Source organism: Eucalyptus grandis, chromosome 1 (assembly GCF_016545825.1).
Source record: "Eucalyptus grandis isolate ANBG69807.140 chromosome 1, ASM1654582v1, whole genome shotgun sequence".
Taxonomy (NCBI): Eukaryota; Viridiplantae; Streptophyta; class Magnoliopsida; order Myrtales; family Myrtaceae; genus Eucalyptus; species Eucalyptus grandis.
Window position 1 is genome coordinate 43835340 of NC_052612.1, and position 22477 is coordinate 43857816.

Here is a 22477-nt window from a genome sequence, read left to right on the forward strand (position 1 = left end):
TTAATATGAGGCACCAACTTGTCCTTTATATGGACCCTTCGGTTTTGTTAATTATTTTGTGTTATCCCCACTTTCTTCTTTGTTATTACCTTAATTATTACTTTTTCTTCCCTAAACTTTTTAGTATGTTTCTTAATCGACAATGCTATGTTATATATAAATTTATGTGCTATGCTACTTGGCAAACTATAAATGGACAATAAGCCATATTCAATAATTCATAACAATATGCCACATAACTTATTATACCAAATGTATAAAACAGTTTTAATGTTGGACATTTCTCTTTCTTGTTTCTGCGGTAGAAGTGAAAACAAGCCAAACTTTGGAAATATGAATAACACTACAGGTATTAAGACTTTACTCGCGTTTCCTACAGTAAATAGCGAGCTATGTGGCGTGCGCCATGTAATCAATTATGTGTAGAGTAAACATAGGAATAATCTTTTGTAAAAAGGAAAAAACATAATTGAGGCAAGACCATTTAAAAGAAATTTAGTTTTTCATTTCGCCATCATCTCTTCTCAAAATTACACAAAAATCTTCTCAAGCATTATTTCTAACTGCCATTAAAGTTTGTCTCACCAACGTTGAAACCATTCGAATGGTTTTTAAATTGTTATACCGAAATGCATTGTAATTATAGTATTTTCACGTTGATCTTTACTATTTCACCCATATTTATATAATTTTTATTAACTTCGCCTTCACTACAGTTAACGTTCACGCTGAACTTAAACCCAAGAATATAGAGCTTTATCATGTGACCCCAAAGACATATCAAAATAGTTTATTATAAATAATATAGTATGAAATTGAAAATCTTGAATCATTTAGCAGTTGTATGTAGATGGTCTTCAAAACGAAATTTGGTTTGATCATCCTTATAAAGTTCAAATTTCTTCAATACCTTTATTTCTTTTTTCCTTTTCTACAATCACTTCCGCATTATTCTTATCTTAAGTGACGTCCGCCTCATCATAATATCTCTCATTTTCGTCATGCAAGATTAAGTCACGCATAGGTGAACCAAATTGACAGAAAGAAATATGATATTTTAGGTCTGATCCATACTTATGTTTTTGAAAAGCTCTAATCGTATTAATGGGTGGATACGTATTAAGTGCGACCTTTTAAAACTAGGTTATATTATCACGAAAAGTGATTTTTCGCAGACTTTGTGAAGATTATTTTGAACAACTTATCTTTAACCAAAATTGGAGAGTTGATTATGAAACGCAATAATAGAGGTTGAAATAGCGTGGTGGTTGGGCATAATTTGAGGGTGGACATATTGATAACACATATATGATGGAATATTCGGTCTTCGTCTCCATGGACTTGTCAATCCTCACGTAATTGACGGGTATCAATTGACTAGATAAGTCCATCATTATTTGGGAAATAGCGTGGTGGTTGGGCATAATTTGAGGGTGGACATATTGATAACACATTTGATGGAATATTCGGTCTTCGTCTCCATGGACTTGTCAATCCTCACGTAATTGACGATGTATCAATTGATTAGATATGTCCATCATTATTTGGGAAATAGCGTGGTGGTTGGGGATAATTTGAGGGTGGACATATTGATAACACATTTGATGGAATGTTCGGTCTTCGTCTATATGAACTTGTAAATCCTCACATAATTGATGAGGTATCAGTTGATTAGATATGTCCATCATTATTTGGGAAATAGCGTGGTGGTTGGGGATAATTTGAGGGTGGAATGTTTTATGGAATGTTTGGTCTTCGTCTCCATGGACTTGTCAATCCTCACGTAATTGATGAGGTATCAATTGACTAGATAAGTCCATCATTATCCAAAAAGTCTTATATCTATTATAATTGTGTCAATTTAATCATAAACCTTTATTTATTTATTTTTTAAAAATTCAGTCTTTTTTTTTTTTTTTTTTTTTTTGCATTTGTACTAGTTCAGTGCATTCGGCCAATTTTGGCCTGTTGGCGTTGACGTAGATGCCGATTGGCACAAATCGTTTGGCTAACACTAATGTGAAAATTTTTAAATAATATTTTATTTATCTTGGAATTTTTTATTTTTTATTTATTTTTTCATTTTGTTCCTACTCTTCTTTGTCTTTTTCCCATAGTGGCCAACGAGGGTCATGAAGCCCTTGCTAACCATTGGGCAAGGGCAGCCTTGCCATGGCCTCACCAGCTGTGAGCAAAAAAGGTCTCGCACGTGATTGGGGAGGCCATGGCCACCTTCGAACGGGCTAGCAAGGCTACCCTTGCCTATGGCTCCTAGGCCTTCGTGAGGCACCTCATGGTCCCTCCCCCTCCCCCTTGGTTCCTCTCTCTCTGTATACCAATGGTTGTTGTTCTTGATTGAGCCTTGCTGCCACACTTCAATTTTGATTTGAGGCAGTCGTAAAAAGGCTTGGAGGTTGTAGGTGAAGGTGGCCAGCCTTGCAGCCATGGAGGAGGCCGTCTTTGCCCGTAATCGGCAAGGCCATGGTGAGGCTAGCCTCACCTAGATTTAGGCCAAGCCGCCTCACCCGCAGTCCTCAAGCCTCACCTAGTGGCCAGCGAGCCTCACTAGCCACTGCGTGGAAACGAAAAGAAGAGTATGAAGAAAATGAAAAAAAAAATAAAGAAAAAAACTAATTAAAAGATTCAAAAAAATAAAAGTTAGAAATGTTTAGTACTCAATCGGTATAATTGAAATGTTTAGAACTGAATTGGTAGAAACACAATATATATGACTTTTTAGGTAATTTACCCGGATTTAATGCAAATTGTTAATACATTTGGCATTTCTATAACCTCAATTAAGAGGGCATCAAATAATATTTTCGGTGGTCTAATTTTTTTATTTGTTCAAAAGTGATCAAGTCTAATGAAGTGTATCTAATCAAGTCAAAGTCAGATATATATGTTTTCCCCTATATTTGATGTTTTATCTCATGGAGCGTTCGTATCATATGAAATTGCAACTACCAGCTCTAAGAATGGGATAGGATGAGGCCTTTTGACCATAATTGACGCGGGGATTGGGACCAGGCGCCCCTTATTCCCTCCATCCTAGGGCTAGGGGTGAGCTCAACTAGCAAGTAATTGCATTAAAAGTTAATTAAAAAAGAACGATGCGATAATACATTAGGAGATAATTTGAATGGGAAATACAAGTGTGAGGACTCAAAACAAGCTTGTGGGTTTCATTCAATCGACCAATGGAAACTTCACAAATCATTTGATAAAGAGGATTTAATGCATATTCCTAGTACATTTAGCATTTCTTTAACCTCAATCAAGAAGGCACCATATAATATTTTCAGAAGTTATCATCAAATTTTTAATCGCAACCAAAAATAAATATATTACTCATAGATATAATATTTTTGGAACGCGCTTTCCTACAAACATGAGTTAAAAAAATTGAGATTGCATCAAGCTTGACTACTTGAGCTTGATGTTTCAGCTTTTGGTGCCTGACTTATAATTGACTTGGACTTTAAACCAATTTCGTGTGAAAAGCCAAAAGAAACAATCAAAAGCAAGGGAGAAAACTTTTACCAAAGACATGACAGATGTAAAATGAATTTTGTGGAATGAGAAAAAAGAGTTTCAAATTAACTTCACCTTTTAATGAGTCTCATGTTCATATAAATAATTGACGGAGGCACTTTTTGTCAAGGATATGAAAGCTTCGTTCGTACTCAATCCTCTCGTGATTGACGGTGAATTATAAGGCACCAATTTGTTCATTCTTCAGTCTTTGGTCTTCACTCCATGGACTTCATAGAATACGAGGCACCAATATTGATATTGCTTTTTCTCCCCTCAACTTTATAAAGGAGTGTCCTATTGGACAATCCTATCTTATAGATTAGTATTGATATACAAACCACATGGCAGATCAAAAGCGAATAATAAGCCATATTCGATAATTAATGACAATATACCATGTCACTTATTACACCAAATTTATGAAACATTCTTAGTGTTTTTGACATTTCTTTTTCTTGTTTTGGTTGTAAACGTGAAAACTAGTGAGGCGTTGATAAATGAATGACACCACTACATGTACTAAGACTTTACTCGGATGTTCTAAATGAAATGGTGTGTAGTGTGGTATGCACCTATGTCACCAAATAAGTGTGGAATCAGCATTATTATGGAGTTTGTGAAAACGAGAAAAGAGATAAATTGAGCAAGATCAATTTAAGGAAATTTACTTTTCTATTCCTCCATCATTTCTTCTCAAAATTGCACAAAGTGCTCTCACGCATTACTGGGAGCCTCTATTCAAATTTGACTAACAATCATTGAAGCAATCCAAAGATGCATTTAGCACTTTGCCTTTACAAGATTCAAGAAATAACTCCCAAGGGGTGGGACTTTGTCCCAAGTGATACTTAGTTCTAGAGCTGAGGAAAAAAAAAGATCTATGCAATGAGTTGGCTTAGATCAGATGGCCAACATTTTCATGTTCAAAGAGGTCTGACATGACATTTAGGACTCCCCCTATCCTTCTTTGTTATTACTCCCAACTTTTTTATGGTGTTTCCTATTAGATGATGCTATGCTATATATTAATGTTTGAATCGACAGCATAGTGGAAGTGGATCGTAATTTTGTAATTATGTCGGGAGTTATAGAAATCGTCAGAAATAAAACGAGGAACAATAAAAAAAAAATGATACCAGAAATTTACGTGATTCGATCCGAATATCAGAACTTATATCCACAGGGAGAGCCAGCAAAATAATTTCACTATAAATCGGAGAATTATAATATTACAATTATTTATATATTTAAGTGTTTTCCAGTCCTACTTTATATCCGACACACACGGTGTTTAACAACTCAGCTCAATGGACTCAACTCTGCACAAACCTGTCTGAGCTCACGTCTCTCTTTCGAGCTCTTTATTTTTGCTGCTTCTCGAGCTCCAGACGTCTTCTCCTTTAATCGATGGAAGGGAAGGACACAAAACAAAAATTGTACTCCACAAATGTCAACACCATGCCGATCTTTAATGCGCCTCCGTGCAATTAATGATAGCATGTGTGAGCGTGAAGAAGAATAGCTTCTGCCTTTCCTCATTTATCCACAACAAGACGAAAGAAGTTCACAAAAGATGACCAAGAAGAGGGAGAGAGTTCGGCGCCTACATGATAGGCTTCTGAGGCAGCAAGTGCTGACCAACTTTTTCTACGAGAAAGCATGCACATGGCCATGTGCATGCATTTAATGACGTAGAAGAAATTCAGACGATCAACCCATAAGCCTTATTTCGTGCTGACAAATGAGAAGAATCCCATGGATTGTAGTCTTCATTTCCAACGTGAAGCGCAGATCGAAAGCGGTATCCTCTCGGCTCCTATCACACGCCATTTCTCCTTAAAAGCTTTGTGGACGTTCTTTCTCGTTTTGGCATGTATATCGTTTTGTACGTATCGGGTATCGTATATGAATTCAAACTCGAGATATAATTTAACAATTAATATTAATATACTAAACCAAATACTAGACTCTGAGTTTCGATAACTAATAACAATATGTCACGTCAAATTCATCAAACAATCTTACCTTCTAACATTTTTTTTTTCTTATTTTTATTGTAAAATTGAGAGCAAGCAAGACTTTAAAATAAGAGTAACACTACATAAACTGAGACTTTACTAGAGTTTGTCAGTAAATGAAATGGGACACTATGTGCTGTGCGGCATGTGCGGCGTGTCGTCAAATAAGAGTGGAATCAGCGTTATTTTGTAAAATGGGGAGAAGTGATAAATGAGGCAAGTTCAATTAAAGGAAATTTTGTGGCAAAAAAATTAAAGGAAATTTTGTCAGCCCTCTAATATTCCGTGCAATGTGTAATATGCTTTGTTGGCTATACTTCTTGGCCATACTGGTAATGAAAATGCATGTATTACCCTTAACATCAGCAATATGAGGCGAGGTGACGTTTGAATAAAAGGCAAAGTCGGAAGAAGGGAAATATCCCCAAACCTCTGCTCTGTTCTCCTTGTTTTCTTACAAATCTTTCTCTTCTAGGTCTAGTGACATTGGAAGGATAAAATTGCAATTTTGATCATATAAGATGAGTTGGTTCAACAAGTCTGCTCTCTATTTGTTATTCAAATCCTACGGATGAGAAAGCTTTTCCAAGGCCATGAAGCCTTTGATTGAAGGCTAATGATATTTTGGAGACCACCAAGCAGTTTCATTTAAGGACTAAACAAGGAAAGGGCATGCATGCTAGGATAACATACATGTCCCAAATTTCATTAGTCTTCCTCTTTTTTTACGGTTATATGCGTTGTTAGCATATTCCATTTCACTTTTTTTATTTTTCCAATGGGGTAATTGTCGTCAATTACATGCCATTTATGTTGAAATAAGTTACATGTTTGTATCCTCTTCTTCTTCCCAATCGTTATTAGATTGATGGGAAATATGAGGCACCGGTTATTATATTATGGCTTGAGTTTGAACTTGGTACGAGACCCAACTCATTTAAAGGATTCTGATTTGTTCAAAATATGGTGTTCCTTTTTAATCAATATCATATTTTGATTTGTTGGGCGGTGCTACTTAACTATTAAATGTATTGAAGGTTTGGTTCTGTTGAAGATAAATATCCAAGTTTAACCGAGGGAGCAAACATTAGTCGCACTCCACTCAACGCGTCCAGTTTTAGGCCTTTTCTAATATCCTGAAGAAGACGTACTGCTGAAGTCTCTATTTTATATCCCCGCACGAGAGGACTCTCTTTAGCGAAGAAAAAAAGGGGACGCACCAGTAACGCTTTCTTTGATCGCACGGAGTTTTGAAAACAGTGGATTTTGTGACGTGAGTCGATGAGTTTAGATGTAATCAAGGCATAGAAGACACTCGAACTTGCGAGTAATTGTAACTCTATGGTTCTCCGAGTATCGGTGGATTATAGCTGCTTGCTCTTCCAGTTGCGTAAATATCGATTTTTAGACCGAATCATGTAAATCTCAGAAGTTCTTTATTATTTCTCATTTATTTCTCTGTAATTTCGCATTAATTCATTAATTACAAAATTTGGTTAGTTTCCATATTATTTCACAAGTCTTCGGTCTTCAGGAGAGAGAAAGTTCACAGAACTTCCCATGATGGAGTTAGTCAATAATTGATTTGTGAGCAGAGTAAAAGTTTATAAATTCAGCTCAGACTGAAAGTGGATCAGTGGATCACTGGACGAGATGGGGAAACAACTATTTCTTATTCTCAACTTTGTTCTCTTGTGGTGGTGGAGCTCAATCACAATCTCCGGATCATACTCGCAAAACCAAACAGATCGGCTTGCATTAGCCTCCTTCAAAGATGCAATACATGAAGACCCGTTCGGAGTCTTGAGCTCTTGGAATGATTCTACCCATCATTGTGAGTGGCAAGGTGTTTTGTGCAGCAAAAGGCATCTTGGGAGGGTCACATCCTTGGTCCTAAGATCACAAGGCTTGGGAGGCTTCCTGTCTCCTCATATAGGTAACCTCTCTTTCCTAAGGGTCATGGTTTTACAGAACAACAGCTTCCATGGCGAAATCCAACCACAGATCGGCAACTTGTTTCGGCTCCGTAATCTCGATCTTAGTAACAACTCATTTGGTGGGCCAATACCCTCCAATCTTTCCCACTGCTTGAACCTCGAGATCCTGAATCTCATAGATAACCAACTTGAGGGGGGAATTCATTTCGATCTTGGTTCTTTAACAAGACTTAAACAATTGCTCTTGTCTAAGAACAATCTTGTAGGTCCTATTCCTCGTTGGATTGGAAACGTCTCACAGCTACAAAAGCTCTCCCTGGCAATAAATGAGTTGAGCGGAGAAATACCCAAGGAATTGTCCAAACTCAAGAGATTGACACTTTTCCAACTATTTTCCAACAAACTAACCGGTGAGGTTCCAACAGGGATTTTAAACGTCTCTGACATTGAGGTATTCAGTGTTAGTCATAACCAGTTGCGGGGAAGTTTTCTCAATGATGTCGGCATCACTTCTCCTTCTCTCTACTTCCTTGGCGCCAGCTATAACTTGTTCACCGGGATGATTCCGTCAACGTTAACGAATGCCACAGGTCTTAAAAAGCTTGTACTTTTGAACAACAATTTCCATGGGCCAATACCGAAAAATCTAGGAAGGCTAAAGGGCCTTTACGTAATTACATTGGCTTATAACCACTTGCAGGATGACTTGAGTTTTATTTCTTCTTTAGCTAATTGTTCCAACTTAAAAACTCTCGCGGTGGACTGGAACTTAATTCACGGATCATTGCCAAGCTCCTTCTCCAATCTCTCCACCAGCATGAAGGAAATTTATTTGTCAGGCAATCAGATCGAAGGATCTATTCCCTTAGCCCTCGGAAATCTCTTCAACTTGTCTGTCTTGGATTTGAGCCATAATTCTCTAACCGATTGCATTCCTCATTCCATCGGAACACTTTCCAACTTGGAGTAACTTCTTTTAAGTGGTAACATGTTTACTAGAGAGATAGCATCTTCGATTGGTAACATTACGTCATTAGGTCACCTTGACCTTTCCTCCAACATTTTCCAAGGCTACATACCGCAAAGTCTTGGCAACTGTAAGCAACTAATTGAGCTTGATCTTTCGAATAATGACCTAATTGGCTTAGTTCCTGCCGAAATCGTGGGCCTTTCTTCCTTGTCGATCGCGTTGAGTTTAGCAAATAATAATTTAAGCGGATCTCTTCCATTGCAAGTTGGATCTTTAAAGAACCTTGGCAAATTAGATCTGTCTTACAATAGACTGACCGGCTTAATCCCGGCATCCATCAGTGAGTGCTTGGTATTGGAGCGACTTCACTTAGAAGCTAATTCATTTCATGGTCAAATCCCTGAAGCTTTACGTCCATTACGGGGTCTACAAGAGCTGGACCTTTCCAATAATAATTTTTTGGTCCAATCCCAAGCTTTCTCGCAGAGCTCCACTACTCGAGTACTTGAATTTATCCTTCAATCAACTAGAAGGACGAGTTCTAGAGCGGGAGTTTTTCTTAATGCAAGTTCTGTATCGATTTATGGAAATACGAAACTCGTGGAGGTGTTCCCGTCTAAAGCTACCTCTTTGCAAATCATCAAGCTCTAAGAAGTCTTCTTCAACCAAGGCTAGAGTAATATATGGGGTAGCTGGCAGTTTGTTATGTTTAGCTTTGTTGCTCCTATGTCTATCTATCTTTTACCACAAAAAGAAGCAGAGACGACAACCATGCCTCCACTTCATTATCTTTTGAGAACCAATTCTTGAGGATTTCTTATGAAGAACTCCTGAGAGTGACTAATAGATTCTCTGAGACCAATTCGATTGGTAAAGGGAGATACGGCACGGTTTTTAAGGGGATTCTTGATGGCGGTGCCATGGTGGCAATAAAGGTGCTCAATCTAATGCAAAGAGGTGCTTTGAGGAGTTTTATCTCCGAATGTCGAACTCTAGGAACCATTAGACACCGAAACCTCGTGAAGATATTAAGTGTCTGTTCGGGCGTGGACTTTCGTGGCAATGACTTCAAAGCTCTAATATATGAGTTCATGGCTAATGAGAGCTTGGAGGAGTGGCTGCACCTTGGGACTATGGGACGAGATGATGAGTGTAATGAATCAAGAAATTTGAGCCTAGTGCAGAGGTTAAACATCGCCATCGACATAGCTACTGCGATCGAATATCTCCACAAGGGTTGTTATCCAGCAATTGTTCATGGAGATTTGAAGCCAAGTAATGTGCTTTTGGACAATGACATGGTGGCTCGAGTTGGAGATTTTGGGCTTGCAAAGATCATTTCAACAGTGTGTGTCGAAGCCACAGGAGTTCAAGACCAAGGTAGTTCAACTTCAACCGCAGTCAGAGGATCCATTGGCTATGTGCCTCCTGGTATGAAATTGTCATATTTTCTCGATTATTTGTTATTTGATTGCGATAGTAATATGAGAGTGCCAAAAGTTTGAATAAACAATGATTCTTGACGTTATGTTATGTTTTGTATGCTAAGACACCTCTTTCTCACATCTCAATTTCTCTTTCCCCTATTAATAGCATCCGCAGAAAAAGAAAATACATATCTTTTTGTACAAAAAGATTACTAGTAGCTTGTCCTAATCGTATTTGAAACTAAGATGAGAATGAACAATTGTAATTTTGACCAATGAGTGGAAAATGTTTGGACAAAACTTGTGAATCCATGAGAACAAATAGATTAAGCATATTGCGTCATCTCATATTTATATTTTCTTTCTATAATAAGTATTTTGTCTCACATAACGTTCATGCCACTAAAACGGATTGCGATTCTCTTTAGGTATGTCATGACTTAAGGTCTTGACAATAAGTAATTTTTCCTTCATGGCAGACCCTTTCATGACCTATAATTTAATATTTGAAAGGTATATTAGATGACATGACATTTATGCTAGAAATTATTGGAGGATACACTAATTGACAACATGATGAGCTCTATCCAACTTTCACTTTCCCTAAACTTCTTGGTTAGAGCATATTAAGACAAATTTACGCATTTACAAGTATAAATCCATCACCATCGACAAATCACTCTAAGTCTCTTCTTTTTCCCCCACCGTGTTTGTTTTTTGCCTGTTCTTCTAGGCAATTTCTTCTCGTCTTTGCATAAAAGAAAGTGTGGTATAGGTATTAAACAAAATCTAGATCATGAAAATAACAAGCCCCACGTGGATCTCACATGTTTCCACTCAAAAAACCGGCGATTCAAATTTAGTTAACACATAAACTTCTACCAAGGCCTTCATCTAACATATTTTCTTCTTTTCCTGTTTTCACCCGTACCTTACTAGAGGACAAAGCCACTCTTGATGTTTAGGCAATTTGTGTTGCAAACATACGACAACTTTGGGTGCACTTAGTAGTTTTGGAGAAGAAGAGTTCATATGTTGTTAGCTGATCTTTGGTGCACTTTACTTATTCTAAAATCTCATTTCTCTACTGTTGATGCATTTCTCAACGGTTGATGCACTTTATAAGAGTTCGTACGACAGGCACTAGACATCAGCCATGTACAGAAAACTAAACAAAAATTAAACAGGGAGAAATGAAAGCAAAAAACCAGAAGGGGCTTTGGGACCCTTTGCCTTGCTCTGGCAGACGATCCATTGGCTTCTGCCGCGCATGGCAAGCCCGACAGGGAAGTCAGTGAGGGCTTGCAAGGCATCGCCTTATGTTGGTAGCGATTGGTGCGAGCCCTCACAACTGTCCTTGGCAAGCTCTTGCAAATAGACATCAAGCAAAATCCCATGTGATTTAGGAACTTTTTCTATACAATTAATTCAAGAAAAAAGTGTCTATTCATTCCTATTTAATGTCTTGATGAAATTTGCAGAGTATGGCATGGGACACAAGGTTTCCACACTTGGGGATGCATATAGTTATGGCATTCTATTATTGGAGATGTTCACTCGAAAAAGACCCACTGAAGAGGCCTTTGGGCACCATCTTAACCTCCACAACTTCGTCCAAACGGCTCTTCCGGATCAGGCAATGGACATCATAGACTTAAGCCTTTTGAGTGAAGCTGGTGATCGACAACAGGAGATCAAGATCAGAGATTGCATTTTCTTTGTATTTGAAGTTGGAGTCGCATGTTCGATGGAATCACCGCTGGATCGGATGGATATGACTGAGGCGATCAGGAAATTACACTTGATAAAGGCGAGTTATGAAGCCAAAGAGAGGAGGATAGGTATGTAGCTAAATCAGTTTTCTCATTTCATCTTGGAACTCCTTCACTAGTAGAGAAAATCATTGTGTAAAGGCAGTGCTAGCAAATTGACATGAATGTCTCCCTCACTAGCCTGCCTACCCATACCCATTATGTGTTTTTTTTATAATTACACCAATATCTATATTTAATAATCATAGAAAGTGGATGTATGGAGTTAAGTCTATCTATTTCCACCAAGTAACCGTGTAAAAGTTGATGAATTTGCTTATTTGCCCGGTTCTCTTCATTTCTAATGCCATTGTGGATTGATGCATTACCTAATTTCCATGGCTGGGTCATTGCCCTTGCCCCTCTCTCTCCGCACGCTTGTGTACTAATATGTGACCTCACTGTGAGGTCACAAGCTCAAGGTCAACTCTTAATGTCATGCTTAACCGAGAGCCCGCTGTCAATTGGAGACCAAGCTTGATCAAATCCAAAGACAAGGAGAAGGAGGCAACCTCATCACAAGATCATGAGTTCACGGCCAACTCTTAATGTCGCCATTGAGAGTGACCTCACTATCAATTGGAAACCATGCTTGATCAAATTTGGGCGACATTACCACCGAAATTATGTTGTGGTCGTGTTGCCAACACCGGCTGCCACTACGTGTGGCTCCTACCTTCTCTCCAAACCTCCTTTTCTTTTATCTTTTTTATTTGCTATGTCATCGAATTACAGAGTTTTTATTTTTACTTTTTTTTTTGGTTGATAGAGATATATAGTTTTTTTTAGCAAGGATAGAGATATAGAGTTAACAAAGGCATAAATGGGACAAGATCAAAAAGGAAACACGGATGCATATATGTTGCACTTGTCAATGTGCTTATTACATTGTCTAATTTTCCTCATCAAGTCTTCCCACTCAACCAACCCCATCTCTTTTTTCACCATCAGCCACCGTCTCTGGCCGTTGCGGCCAATTGTCATCACAGTCGCCTCCCCCACGTCTCGCCACTTTCTCCTTTGTGTCATCCACAACCATCTTTGCTCTCTGTATTTGCTGACCCAACACTCTCCCTCACTCTCTCTCTTCCCTCACCACCAAATCTCTGTGAGGTCTCGGCACAACCATTGATGACCTGATCTGGCCATGGCCTTGAGATCTCACCAAGATCTTAGTGGACGGGCCAGATAAGGGGGAGGCGTCCTCAGATCTGGAGACGACCCTCTAACCTCATCACTGTCGACAACTTAATCGTAATGACTAGGGGAGCTTGATGCGGTGAAATTAATAAGAGAGAATCGTGTCTTGGTTTGGTGTTGGAGACAACGGATAGGTACATAAATGGTACAATGGATCTGCATCCAAGGGACATAAATAGGGATGGTGAAGGCCATAAAATACAATGCCTTAGATCTAGCATAAAATATGTAACCAGACGGCATAGTCACAAAAACACAAAGCAAACATAGACTAATTCATAATATGAACGGCCTAGGCTATTTTAGGCTACATTACTAGCCAACTGTCAATAGACTACGAGGTCTTACAATAGCGTGCCATCAAGAAGCTCAAGTTTGGCATTAAGATCACCAATATCAGGGGGCGGTAGACTTCCTGGATTGAGATCAAAACAAGAACAATATAGTGAGAAAATGTTGAATTGTGTATTGCTTTAATGAACAATGTATTACATTTTACAGGCACTTGTATCCAGAACAATAAACACAAAACGAGAAGTAAGCTCAATCAGGATTTAATAAAAACACCGGAATCAATTATGACCAATTACAATCCACACAAAGTCACATAAACTTGCACATTTCCTAACGATTGTAATTCATCATAACAATAAACAAGTGCTTCTAAGAATTTCTCTATGAAAGTTTGAGGTTGTAATTACTCTCGCAAATTTGTTCTATAGCTTAGAAACTTTTTTTTTTTTTTTCACTTTTTTGGTCAATATAGTCGACTGTTGAGATAAGTGGCCCTGGCTATATTATAAACAAAGCAATGGAAGGATGACCACGTCCTATGGTAAATCAAAAAGGAAAACAGCGCTCTCCTGCAATTAGCTTACGATTAGCCAACAACTACCTAACAATCATCACATGAGCCCTTCCTCTAGTAGCATATAGCATAAAAGTCGAAAGAGCAAGAGTAGTTGAAATCTGCCAAAGCCATTTCAAGCAGTCGCAGAATATTGCTAATCTGCTTAAGTTGCTTTTAAGCACAAATATTTTTCAAAACTAGCTATTTCTAATACTAAAATCTAACAACCTAATCAAGGCCTATTTTTCTAACCAATTTCCCATTTTTATTTTCCAGAATTATTTTCGTTTTCTTATCTTATTCTCGATCCCTCCTCTGAATCAAATCTTCACTCAGATACTCCATGAATTTCAGCATCACTTCAGTCAAAGCAATTGGTAACAAACATGCCCAGTGATTAAGAAATTATGAAAATAAAAACACCACATCGCGGGTAACTAGAACAACACTTGGATGGCCTTTGGATCAATTCAATCTACACCCAAAAGAGAGTGACCAGCAAAGGAATGGTGATGACAGCCCATATCCAGCGAGTTCAAGGCACAGCAAAATGGTTATTTGTCGAAAAAATTTCACCAATTCACCTAACAATCTCCTAAATCATCATACAGGTTTAAATGATAAAAATGACATCACAAGAAGTCCAAATTGAACTCCAATTAGATAAGCCAGCAAATCCAAATTTCATTCCACCATGGTCAAATATGCCAAAGGTTCTATTTCTTTCAAAATTGACATGTGTTCTTAACGCCCATTCATTGCTCACTAATTTTATGAAAAGTACATGCAAGTATCGGCTAGATGAATAAACGTCCAGGCTGCAAAGCAGAATACAAAACACACACTGCAAATATGATTTAATAGCAAATCAAAACTTTGTTTAATCCCTGGCTTCAATCAATCGAATGAGTTTCTGTATCCATAAAGGTGCTGAGGTAACTGTTAAGCAAAGCCTACTAAAAACTTGGTTTCAAATTCGCAAGAAAAGCAAAAAGAGAAAATGAGGAGAGAGAGAGAGAGAATAGGAAAGAAGGATTCACCTGTACTGAATTGATCTTTCCTCACCAAATTTACGTGCATATACCCGTACTCAAACCTTTCAAGTCAAGAGCAATGCGGATATGGAAAGAGCTAGAGTTTCTCCCAGTGCTGTCCAACTTCGACTTCATCCTCCCAGGGCCTTGAAACACAGCAATAACAAAGATGTGAATGACAGACAGAAAAGAAAAAACACATGTAATAGAGACAACGAAAAGCAGAGAGAAGATAGAGACTCCATATTAATGATCGTGGCCTCGTCAAGTCCAGTCAACAAGCTTCTCTGAACTTCTATCTTGAGAGATAAGCTCTCGGCAGCATATTCAGCAGATTTCAGCGAAAACCATTGCTCATTCACAAGGGAGACGTGTCCAGTAAACATAACATTGTAGAAAAAGACGACAAGTCTAATCCAACAAAAAGAGTATAACAAGTTTAAACCAACAATAAGCATATGAACAACAGAATCAACACGGTTCCACTTGAATTTGGCAAACATACTTCAGTATCGATTTAGTTTCATATAGGACTCCATGTGCAAGAAAGGACAACGACCAATGTACCACCGATTAACTGAGGACCGAAATTCTTTACAATCTGAAAGCATGAATAGCAAACAGAGAAGATGTTAGCATGGCACTGTGAAGATTTAGCTAAAAGATACTCACTTCTTTACTCTTCACTCATTAACACACATACATGCACAAGCACTTCCCAAGCACCTCACTGCTTTCTGTTTTTCCTCAGGCTTTTTTTATGTTAGTTCATGTCCAAGAACTAATCCATCCAAGGTTGGACCTTCCAGTTTCTCTATAGATTCAAGAGTAAGACATCTCTCCTATTTACCCCACTCAGAATTCACCAGTCCATGTATTTTGCACGACAAACGGATTTACCTTCCGGACGAAAAATCGCATTATGATGCAAGCCAATAGGCGCATCTGGCTCTTGAGAAATTATCCTATCATATCAATATGAAAGCTTCCCCAGCCACTATGACGAATAGCAATCAACGCAATTGAGAAATCCTCGATTAGCCCACACAACAGCTCAAAGGAAATTCACGAGTGTAATCAAATTCGCAAGTGCATAATTATTAAGCATCATTAAAGCAAATACCAAATTGAGACCACAACACCAATCAGCCGAGCAAAAGAATACACAACCAGTGAGCATATTCTCAATCCAGTGAATACAATCCGTCAGATGCTAAAACCCTTGGGTATACGTAAGTCAACATGATTTGCTAATCTAGATATATGATTAACACGAATCTATACTTGGCATAACATCAGAATCAGAGACAACATATTTGGATGGATTTGAACAACAATTCAAGTAGTCATGGCACATGGAGATCTTGGCCATAGTCCAAAATCACTGGAAACAGAGGAGCTGTAAGTGAGTCGAACATGTACGTTACGCAACAATCATTCCAGACACTAAAGCATAAGAACGCTTCTCAAAATCGTATTCTGAATTCGTTCAGGCATTTAGCGAATATTTGGTGGTCAGTTCAAAAATTAGAACGGAGTCATAATCGAAGAGTCAATTCCGATATAGACAACTTCAATGACACCAGAACATATTTAAACTACTAACAGATCCACAATCACCACTCTACTTTCACTCATGACCTCAATAACAAATCTCGGATTCAACTGAATAAAACAGAGCAATGACGTACATCCCTCAGAGTCCGTCTTTGGCCAAGAACAGCCGAAGACGTCGTCACAGGTGATCTGCGTCTGAGAAGAAGCTCCAGCAAATCTCTCAGCTCGTCGGACTTCACGGCCTGAAGATTTGAAGAGGTCGGGGCCATCACGAGACATGGAACTGCACACTGGTTGCGTAGCATCGCGCGCTGGTGGAAAAGTCAACGTGCGAGTGTGTTGTAGACATGGAATCGGGAAGCAAACCTTCGGGCGTTCTGGGCGTGCTCAAAGGAAACAGCGATGAGGCTGAAAGAAAAAGGAATAGAGAAGAGTAATAAGGAGAAAAGGAAAAGAAGACATTCGCAGGGGGGGTCGAAAAGAAAGAAAACAGAAGTGGATGTATGGAGTTATGTTTACCTATTTCCACCAAGTAATTATGTAAAATTTGATGAATTTGCTTATTTGTCCTATTCTCTTCATTTCTGATGCCACTGTGGATCGATGCATTGCTTAATTACCATAACTAGGCCATTGCCCTCACCTTTCTTTCTCTCCGTGCTTGCTTGTGTACTAGAAGGTGGCCTCACTGTGAGGAGGTCATGATCTCATGGCCAACTCTTAATGTCACACTTAACTGAGAGCCCGTAGTCAATTGGAGACCAAGCTTGATCAAATCCAAAGACAAGGAAAGGGAGGCAACCTCATCACAAGATCATGAGCTCAAGGCCAACTGTCAACGTTGCTATGCCAACTAAATTATGTTAATAATGTTGGGTGTCACCGGCGGCCACCGTGTGTGGCCCCTACCTCCTCTCCAAGCCTCCTTTTCTTTTATCTTTTTTTTTCTTTGCCATGTGATCGAATTACAGAGTTTTTCTTCTTCTTTTTATCAATAGAGATATAGAGTTGACAAACACATAAATGAGACAAGATCAAAAAGGAAACGCAGACACATATTTATTGCACTTGTCGATGGGTTATCACATTGTCTAATAATCCTGTCAAGTCTTCCCAGTCAACCAACTCTCTCTCTCTTTCTTCACAATTTGCCACCATCTCCGCCCATTGTGGCCACCTATCATTACCGCTGCCTCCTCCACGTCTCGCCACTTTCTCCATCATGTCATCATGGTCGCCCTTAAATGAGAGAGGGAGAGAGATAGCTACACGTGGTTGAACTGCCAGAATCTCAGCTTTTGAGGTGGATCTCGCGCTTCTTTTGGCGATGTTTTGTACTTTTGATTGTGCTTTGTGTTACAAAACTAACGGCGTTGTCGTCCCAGCAGAAGATCACGGGCGTGGACCGCAAGTGTGTCCCACCCTCCTTTTTCTTAATATACACCTTCCTCGTCATTAACCTCATCACCGTCGCCACTGCTGTCACCGCCGTCGCCGCCTTAGGAGGGCCAGTATGGCGTTGTCTGCAAAGAGGCCGTGAGGCCACCATGTGTTGGAGATACGTGACCCCTTGAAGAAGATGCCGCTCCGACTCGGCACCTTCAGCACCCCGAGGAGGCTGCTCTCGCCAATGACGATGCCGCTGGCAGCCTCCGCGGCTCGAATGCCAAGACCAACTTCCTCCTCCTCCTCCCTCCGCTGCCTCCGCCCTCTCCCTCGCCCTCAAATGACACAAGCCTCGCGTGGTTGTGGGGTGGGCTCCATAAGGAGGGAAAAAGATGGGGAGGAGAAGAGAGAGCGGTGTTGGGATTTTGAGGAGTGATTGGGTGAGGTATAAAATTAATAACAGACTCATGGTTTGATCTGGTGGTGGAGACAGCAGATAAGTAAATTAACGTTACAATGGATCTACATCCAAGAGTGAGAGTGCTAGTATGAACAAAATAAAGGAGTTAGGAAAGAGAATAAAAACACGAGATTTATAGTGGTTCGGCTTAATCCAAGCCTACGTCCACTCTCCCACGATAACAGCCTTCTTGGCTGGATTCCACTATGCAATCAACAAGAGATTACAACTTCGAGTGCAAACACTTAGTAGATCACACTATCTCACTAAGTCACTCTCTTGGTATTTCTCTCACGATTACAAACGTTTAAGCTCTCAAGAGACAAGTATATGATCTAAAGTCGCTCAGACTTTGGAATTATAAACTCTACGCTCCGTCTCTTACTTGCTCATCGGTCCTTCATCTTCTTAAATACTCCTCCACTTCCAAACTACCGTTGGACAGCATCCCGGAGAATCGTCTTCCAATATACCCATTGGACAGCTCTGTATCTAGAAGATTTGGTAGCCGTTGAGTGACAAAGGTAAAATTCCAAATTGATTCCGATCGCCCATACAAACGAAATATTGGTTTCCATAAGTAAAGCTTCTTCGTTTAGAAAGTTCTTGTCTTCAAGATCCAATCATCAATCAATTAGATTGAATCAATCAAATCAATCTTGATGTGAAATCCAAACCAGATCACTAGCCGTTGTATGATTGGGCTTGAGTTACGATTCATCGAATCTGGATGTAAAGTCTGATAGCCATAGACTTTACAATCTGAGTCTTTAGACTTTACAATCTGGGTCTGTAGACTTTACAATCTGGGTCTGTAGACTTTACAATCTGTCTGTAGACTTTACAATATGGGTTTGTACCCAGTTCAGCTTCAGCATAGATTCAGTCTTCTGGTTCATCATTCACGTTCAGTCTGGAATTTGTCAGAGTGAACAGACTTCTGATGTAGAACAGACTTTGACACTAAAGTCTGGTAGTCTTCAGACTTTGAGTCTTGAGTCTAGCAGTCTTCAGACTTTGAGTCTTGAGTCTGGCATTCTTCAGACTTTGAGTCTCGAGTCTGACAGTCTTTAGACTTTGAGTCTTGAGTCTGACAGTCTTCAGACTTTGATAATATCCTCTACATGTTCTATTATCTACATGGTCTATTACTCAACCATCAAACATGTTAGTAGCCTTTGATTTATTTTGTCATCTTTAAAACATCATAAGGGATTTCCCTAACAATCTCCCCCTTTTTTGATGATGACAAAACAATCTCTGAATATGCAGATTTGTAAACATGCTTTTAATTTAAATCAAAGGATATTAGAAGATAGCAAATAAATTGAGCATAATAATATATAGAAAATAATCGCAGCTCAATATTATGCCATAGATAATATAATATTAACCAATTAGCACATATGCATATTCATAACTTCTCCCCCTTTTTGTCATAATCAAAAAGCGATAATGATGGATTCACGTAAAGAATGATAACAAATATCTTGCATGAATCACAATTTCGAAAAATAAGCTTTTATCGAATATTAAAGATATGCAATATAGCTATCTTCGATCATATCAGCAAATATCCAATAAAAATCACGGATGCATCATAAAATTCACGTACCATTTTTGTCATGATAATATCAATATGAGATTTGTTAATGACAAAAGGTAATAAGAGATGCACTAACCGGATTTTGTAGAATAAATTCTGACACAATTACCTTTCCTTCCATCCATAATAAGATCACGATCAATCAAAAAGATTTTTCCATAATTGATCAAAGCTCCCCCTCAATTTGTTGCCTTTTTGAGATGATCACGATTCTTTTCCTTTTCTTTTGGATTTGATTTCTCCCCTTGATTTCCTCATCGGATTCTGAGTCTGGTTCTGAATGAGACTCTGTTTCTGAGTCTGTGTCTGAGTTAGACTCAGATTCTGAATGTGCCATCAAGCATAGATTTCCTTGTTCATCGTCTTCTTTTATTATTCTTTTCTAGTCATTATGCTTGTATTGACTTCTTCCATCGAAGTTCCTTCCTTTTCTACTCAGCTTTTTGAATTTCTTGACCATAAAGGCTAATTCTTCATCGTCCATGTCATTTTCTGAGTCTGTTTCATCAAAAACAGCATTAGATATTAAAGCAATGGACTTCTTACCTTCGGGATCTTCATCGTTGAGTTGCTCCACTTCATAGGATTGAAGAGTGCCGATTAATTCATCAACGGAGAGTGGCATAATCCTTTGAGTCTCCCGGATTGAGGTCTTGACATGATTCCAATCTTTTGAGAGAGATCGCAAGAGTTTGTTGACCTTCATTGGGGAAGAAATTGGATGACCTTGATATGCCAAACCGTTTACAATTTCTGTAAAACGATTAAACATATCTCCAATTGACTCTCCTTGCTTCATCTTGAAGGATTCATATTTGCCGAGCAAGAAGTTTACTTTTGTCTCTTTTACACAATCGGTCCCTTCATATGTAACATGAAGTTTATCCCAAACTTCTTTTGCTGTTTCACATGAAGAGATTCTATTATATTCAGTAAGAGATAAAGCGCAATATAAAGAAAAAATTGCTTTCGCATCAAGCGCTTCTCTTTTGGACATCTCCATCCGAGACATAGGAGCGATGGGGTTGATTCCTCTTTCCACAACATCCCATTGTAAGAGATCTCTGGATCTTAGGAATGCTTTCATTTTGTTCTTCCATACGTCATATTCCTTTCCATCAAAATATGGTGGCCTTGTGTTGCTTTGCCCTTCCATAAGTCCTGGTGCCAACATACTAGCCATAAAGAATCTTTAGCTCAAAAGTAAAAACACTTTTATAAACCGAGCACTTGGCTCTGATACCAATTGAGAGTGCTAGTATGGACAAAATAAAGGAGTTAGGGAAGAGAATAAAAACACGAGATTTATAGTGGTTCGGCTTAATCCAAGCCTACGTCCACTCTCCCACGATAACAGCCTTCTTGGCTGGATTCCACTATGCAATCAACAAGAGATTACAACTTCGAGTGCAAACACTTAGTAGATCACACTATCTCACTAAGTCACTCTCTTGGTATTTCTCTCACGATTACAAACGTTTAAGCTCTCAAGAGACAAGTATATGATCTAAAGTCGCTCGACTTTGGAATTATAAACTCTACGCTCCGTCTCTTACTTGCTCATCGGTCCTTCATCTTCTTAAATACTCCTCCACTTCCAAACTACCGTTGGACAGCATCCCGGAGAATCGTCTTCCAATATACCCATTGGACAGCTCTGTATCTAGAAGATTTGGTAGCCGTTGAGTGACAAAGGTAAAATTCCAAATTGATTCCGATCGCCCATACAAACGAAATCTTGGTTTCCATAAGTAAAGCTTCTTCGTTTAGAAAGTTCTTGTCTTCAAGATCCAATCATCAATCAATTAGATTGAATCAATCAAATCAATCTTGATGTGGAATCCAAACCAGATCACTAGCCGTTGTATGATTGGGCTTGAGTTACGATTCATCGAATTTGGATGTAAAGTCTGATAGCCATAGACTTTACAATCTGAGTCTTTAGACTTTACAATCTGGGTCTGTAGACTTTACAATCTGGGTCTGTAGACTTTACAATCTGGGTTTGTACCCAGTTCAGCTTCAGCATAGATTTAGTCTTCTGGTTCATCATTCACGTTCAGTCTGGAATTTGTCAGAGTGAACAAACTTCTGATGTAGAACAGACTTTGACACTAAAGTCCGTCTTGAGTCTTCGAACTTTGAGTCTTGAGTCTAACTTCGGGACTTTGAGTCTTCAGACTTTGAGTCTTGAGTCGGCAGTCTTCGGACTTTGATAATATCCTCTACATGTTTTATTATCTGCATGGTCTATTACTCAACCATCAAACATGTTAGTAGCCTTTGATTTATTTTGTTATCTTCAAAACATCATAAGGGATTTCCCTAACAAAGAGACATGAATAGTGATAGTGAAGGCGATAAAATACAATGCCTTAGATGTGGTATAAAATACATAACGCGACGGCATAGTGAGTAAAGTACGGAGCAAACAAAAACTATCTCGCAATATGGACAACATAGGCTATATTAGGCAAATGTCCATGAGATATATACTAAACTGCTGATCAATCACAAATAGCATACGACAACTTGTAATAGAATGCTGTCAAGAAGCTCAAGTTCGGCATCAGGATCAATATCAACATGGATTGAGATCAAAATAGGAACAATATGGAGTCAGATAGTGAGAATATTGAATTGTGTATTGTGCAATTGAAAAAGGGAAGTAATCTAATATGGGA

General features: G+C 38.8%; 2 protein-coding genes across 2 annotated transcripts; one reads left to right on the forward strand and one right to left on the reverse strand.

Annotated features, from left to right (window-relative positions):
• Positions 1-7208: 7208 nt before the first annotated feature.
• LOC120286904 (putative receptor-like protein kinase At3g47110) lies at positions 7209-8462 on the forward strand. The gene has a single exon (XM_039299500.1). It carries the CDS (start codon positions 7209-7211, stop codon positions 8460-8462), a length of 1254 nt encoding a protein of 417 aa, XP_039155434.1.
• Positions 8463-12905: 4443 nt separating this feature from the next.
• LOC104441548 lies at positions 12906-16789 on the reverse strand. Its single transcript, XM_018872180.2, has 4 exons — positions 16476-16789; positions 14835-14930; positions 13249-13315; positions 12906-13056 (listed from the first exon to the last, which is right to left on the reverse strand). Exons 1-4 carry the CDS (start codon positions 16618-16620, stop codon positions 12906-12908), a joined length of 459 nt encoding a protein of 152 aa, XP_018727725.2. The 5' UTR covers positions 16621-16789.
• Between the last annotated feature and the right edge of the window lie 5688 nt (positions 16790-22477).